Source organism: Humulus lupulus, chromosome 2 (genome assembly GCF_963169125.1).
Source record: "Humulus lupulus chromosome 2, drHumLupu1.1, whole genome shotgun sequence".
NCBI lineage: Eukaryota > Viridiplantae > Streptophyta > Magnoliopsida > Rosales > Cannabaceae > Humulus > Humulus lupulus.
Genome location: NC_084794.1, coordinates 242,621,637 through 242,626,972, shown reverse-complemented (window position 1 = coordinate 242,626,972; position 5,336 = coordinate 242,621,637). Strand labels below are relative to the sequence as shown.

The 5,336-nt window shown below is 30.0% G+C and overlaps 1 protein-coding gene across 1 annotated transcript; it reads right to left on the bottom strand.

The window, feature by feature from the left end:
- Window positions 1-2,280: 2,280 nt before the first annotated feature.
- LOC133819134 (uncharacterized) lies at window positions 2,281-4,600 on the bottom strand. Its single transcript, XM_062252308.1, has 6 exons — window positions 4,406-4,600; window positions 4,033-4,188; window positions 3,365-3,442; window positions 3,154-3,279; window positions 2,958-3,053; window positions 2,281-2,673 (listed from the first exon to the last, which is right to left on the bottom strand). Exons 1-6 carry the CDS (start codon window positions 4,521-4,523, stop codon window positions 2,591-2,593), a joined length of 657 nt encoding a protein of 218 aa, XP_062108292.1. The 5' UTR covers window positions 4,524-4,600; the 3' UTR covers window positions 2,281-2,590.
- Window positions 4,601-5,336: the final 736 nt, after the last annotated feature.

Below are 5,336 nucleotides of genomic sequence, written 5' to 3'. Positions count from 1 at the left end.
GTATCAAAAGAGTAGGGTGAGATATAAAAGTATTTCCAATTTTAGTTGATCCTAAAATATTGATTTAATACAATTAAAATAAAAATTTATTTTTATCCTATCTTTTATAATTAAAAAAAAGTTTTGGATATCTTTGTTTTAATGATTTTTTATTCTATTTGAAATTGTGAAATTATAATCTTATAATAAAAGTTGATAAAAAAAGATTTGAAATAAAAATACCCAAGTTGTACAGAATTTTCACATAAGTACTCTAGTTTATTTCCTTTGACGTCAAAAAGTACCAAATATCGACTTTTAGTTGCACCGTTAGTACCTGCTGTTAGACGGTGACAATAGATACCAACAATGCAAGTGAAAGTTGAACTTGAGTACTTTAACTTAAAAAAAATTGAATAATGAAATGTAACATTTTGTATAACTTGGATACTTTTGCTGCAAATATCCAAAAAAAAGAAGAAGCCATATGTAGTGTAAAACATTTTTATGTATGATGTCCAAAACCTTTTTATTTTAATTGTATTAAATCAATATTTTAGGATAAATAAATATATTATGTATCAAAAGAGTAGGGTGAGATATAAAAGTATTTCCAATTTTAACTGATCCTAAAATATTGATTTAATACAATTAAAATAAAATTTTATTTTTATCCTATCTTTTATAATTAAAAAAAAGTTTTGGATATCTTTGTTTTAATGATTTGTTATTCTATTTGAAATTGTGAAATTATAATTTTATAATAAAAGTTGATAAAAAGAGATTTGAAATAAAAATACCCAAGTTGTACTGAATTTTCACTTAAGTACCCCAGTTTATTTCTTTTAATGTCAAAAGTACCAAATATCGACTTTTAGTTGCACTGTTAGTACCTGTTGTTAGATGGTGACAATAGTTACCAACAATGCAAGTGAAAGTTAAACTTGAGCACTTTAGCTTAAAAAAATTAAATAATGAAGTGTAACATTTTGTATAACTTGGATATTTTTGCAGCAAATATCAAAAAAAAAAAAAAAGAAGAAGCCATATGTAGTGTAAAACATTTTTATGTATGATGTCCAAAACCTTTTTATTTTGATTGTATTAAATCAATATTTTAGGATAAATAAATACATTATGTATCAAAAGAGTAGGGTGAGATATAAAAGTATTTCCAATTTTAGCTGATCCTAAAATATTGATTTAATACAATTAAAATAAAATTTTATTTTTATCCTATTTTTTATAATTAAAAAAAAGTTTTGGATATCTTTCTTTTTAATGATTTGTTATTCTATTTGAAATTGTGAATTTATATGCTTATAATAAAAGTTGATAAAAAGAGATTTGAAATAAAAATACCCAAGTTGTACTGAATTTTCACTTAAGTACCCCAATTTATTTCTTTTGACATCAAAAGTACCTAATATCGACTTTTAGTTGCACCGTTAGTACCTGCTCTTAGATGGTGACAATAGGTGCCAACAATGCAAGTGAAAGTTGAACTTGAACACTTTAGCTTAAAAAAATTGAATAATGAAGTGTAACATTTTGTATAACTTGGATATTTTTGCGGCAAATATAAAAAAAAAAAAAAGCCATATGTAGTGTAAAACATTTTTATGTATGATGTCCAAAACCTTTTTATTTTGATTGTATTAAATCAATATTTTAGGATAAGTAAATACATTATGTTTTAAAAGAGTAGGGTGAGATATAAAAATATTTCCAATTTTAGCTGATCCTAAAATATTGATTTAATACAATTAAAATAAAATTTTATTTTTATCCTATCTTTTATAATTAAAAAAACAGTTTTGGATATCTTTGTTTTTATGATTTGTTATTCTATTTGAAATTGTGAATTTATAAACTTATAATAAAAGTTGATAAAAAGAGTTTTGAAATAAAAATACCTAAGTTGTACTGAATTTTCACTTAAGTACCCCAGTATATTTCTTTTGACCTCAAAAGTACCCAGTATCAACGTTTAGTTGCTCTGTTAATACCTGCTGTTTGATGGTGACAATAGGTACCAACAATGCAAGTGAAAGTTGAACTTGAGTACTTTAGCTTAAAAAAAATTGAATAATGAAGTGTAACATTTTGTATAACTTAGATACTTTTGCTGCAAATATCCAAAAAGGAAAAAAGAAGCCATATGTAGAGTAATTGGTGCAATTTTCTATTGAATTAGAATACGTGGAGTCCATAGTAGTATTGGGCATCACAGGGTACCACATAGCAATACTCTAATAAAATAGTTGGGGTAAGAAGTTAACCCCATATAACATATAAAAGTAATAGTTTAAATAGAGTGAGATCTCTTCATTTTCACATTAACAAATAACATATTTGACCGAATATATTTCAGGGAAAAAAGGCTCAGCCAAATATAACCTCTCCTTCTGTATGTTTCTGTACTTGAAAGTTCAAATCTAGAGCACCACTTATAAGATACTGAAAATTTATTTATTAAATAAAAAGCAACAGCTAACCAAAAATCCATCATAAAGATGTGATCGTGTGGAGTGGATAATGAAAAGCATGCACCTATAAGAAATTTGTACAAAAGCTATGCAGAATAGGCTCCAGAATCCACAGTGCATTACTAGTTGTGATTCGATATATTCATCAAAACGAACACCATTGTGATTATCAACCAAAGGGAATGTCCTTGAGCGATTGAGCTAGCTGAAAAACACAAACATGGAAAAAGAAATGGTATTATGAAATCAAGGAATACTGCAAAAGCAACTTTAGTTTCAGGCTAGTTTTAGAAAATTAGAACAAATTTGGCCAATCTAATATAAGTTGACAGGCTCTTAATTGTGTATCAAAATGAGGATTAGGGACTCCAACAGAAGGACATCATGTATTGAAACATTGCTGTTCTACAAAACACACAGCAGATAGAGCCAAAGATAAACGATTACAAGTACCAAAAAATAGATTTTTCTTTTTCGCTTTCGCTTTACCTAGATTCTTGCTGTTGTCAGCCATTGATGGCGTCGAAGAAGAAGAATTGCTTGATGGCAATAACCCGAGGTTTGTGCAGTCCATTCCAATTTCACCTGATATGAAAGTTTTATCACTCAACATAACTAACATAAGAAGTACTCTTTTCTGACACTGCGAAACACAGCTTAGCGAATAATAAGAATGTGTTCTTACATGATTTGAAGCAGGGGAAACTAGAGATGTTCAAAAGATTGGAATAACCGGCTGGACAATTGCAATCGTAAGTGAAACCTGAAGTTACGTTGCACGAACCAGCTCTACATTCGCTCCAGCGGCATGCTGCAAAACCAGATTTAGAAATTGGAAATGTAAGAGAGTTTAACATGAAAAAGGTATAAAGATTTGGTAGTGTTAAAGTGGTTACGATCAAAAACTGTATCATTTGGTTTGGTTTCTTTGTCTTGAACTGAAGGAGCTTTAGTGCAGGAGTAGTCCATGGTACCTATAAAATCCAAGTCATTTGAAAACTCGTTATAATAGTACCCAATATATGGCTTTGTTAGGATGTCAAGATTACATATTTAGGTAATTTGGATCAGATTATGGGTGAATATTGAAAGGAATCTATAACAATTAGAAACAAGAAAAGATATGAACAATTATGGTTTTGTACTTAAAAAGATAAATAATATTAGATTACACATAAAATTATGTTCTATAGAGGAGTGGCAAGGAATCTTGACAATAAACACATTTAGATTAGGGTAACATGGGAAGAAAGTGTTTTTTTTTTTCTTCATTTAAATAAAGAAAGAACATGAGTCTACTTTTTGGTATGCCATTGGAGAAAGTGAGTAATTTTGTTAAAATAAGCCTCAACTTTTCATCCAAATCAACTAGAAATTTAGAAGTACAATATAATCTTATAATATCTGCAATTAAACAAGCACAAGACAGAATAGAACGAGATCATGTTATGAACAGTGGACTATGATACTGAAAAAAAATAGTAATGGAGAGATAAAAATAATTTGATTTGTAATTATGAACATCAAAAAGAGATTAGAGAGAGAGAGAGAGAGAGAGTCTTACAATCGGGAATCACACAAGGGAGAAATTTGAGGTGATCAGTTTGGCCAGAAGTAGTCTGCTTCCACCCAGGTTGACAAACACATTCAAAGAAGAAAGCAGTGTCACTTGAAGCCTTACAAGTTCCTTTACCGCATTGCACTTCTTTGCAGATATTATCTGTTGTAACACAACCCCACAAAAACACATAAACAACACTCGAAGATCACAAAGTTTTGCTACCAAATAAGTTTCCAAATCCAAAATCACTCAAATAAAATCGAAAAACAGAAAAACCCCATCTCGGAAAACATATTAAACCAATGAAAAAAATAAGGAAAATGGATAAACCCCATTTGAGAAAACATATAAAGAAGAAGAAAAAGAAGAAGCAAACCGAAGACAGGGGAGAGAAGAGGAGATAAAAGCTCCCCAACGGAAGAAGGAGCTGCCGGTTGGAGGAGAAGAAAGAGCAAAAGAGAAGCACATAGAAAGGTCGAGAAAGCCATGGCCATAGCCAATGTTAAGCAATAGTTAAGAGTTTGGGTTGTGAAAGAGTAGAGACGTATTTGGGGGAATTACATTTATTATTATTTATTGGTTTAAAAGAAAGCTTTCACAGTTAAGAGTTTTGCAAAAAAGGTTATAACGTGGCTGACACATTTAAGTGTGGGGATGAGATGGGGTCGTTGGCGGTTGGGGTGTGGATTCTCTGCCGTAATCTTAAGATGTTTCTTGTTCTCCTACCGACTGCCCCACTTTTGATTGGTTAGTTTTGTTATTTTTCTATGATTCTATCTAAGCATCTATGCAAAAAGATTCAATCTTTAGTTTTAAAAATTTCAACTTTTTTAAATAACTGGACCGATTGCTTCACAAACAGTTTAAAGTCAACAACTAAAAGAGAACTCTTTTATTGAAGAATAAGCCTTGATAATGGTCTGATTCTGAGGTTGTGGAAGTGGATGAGCATTTCCAATGCCAACATGGGCATATAATTTTTGTTGCTTAAAAGTCAAATGAGAACATGTGAGTTGAAGAATGGGTTTTGGGGAGAATAGGGGTAGGGGGGTGGTGGTAGAGAGGATGAAACTTAATAATTCAATGCATTTAGAGTAAAATGATGCTTGGTATGTTGGGGAGAAGAAAATAAAAATGGAAAATATGAATATAATGAGAGAGAAATAGGTATGTAAATAGTGCGTGCGGTTATTTATTTACCACAATTATTCTCGTTATTATTTTTGTATTATTTACCGTTTAATTTGGAAGATTTTCATTGGATAAGATTTTTCATTAAGATGTCAAATTATTCATTTAAAATGGTC

Excerpts from the sequence above, each read along its gene's own strand:
- LOC133819134 (XM_062252308.1), bottom strand. The coding sequence starts at position 4,523 with ATGGCCATGGCTTTCTCGACCTTTCTATGTGCTTCTCTTTTGCTCTTT. Across the intron at positions 4,189-4,405 it reads TCTTCTCTCCCCTGTCTTCG|ATAATATCTGCAAAGAAGTG; the intron begins GTTTGCTTCTTC and ends GTGTTACAACAG. Across the intron at positions 3,054-3,153 it reads TTTCCCCTGCTTCAAATCAT|GTGAAATTGGAATGGACTGC; the intron begins GTAAGAACACAT and ends CTTTCATATCAG.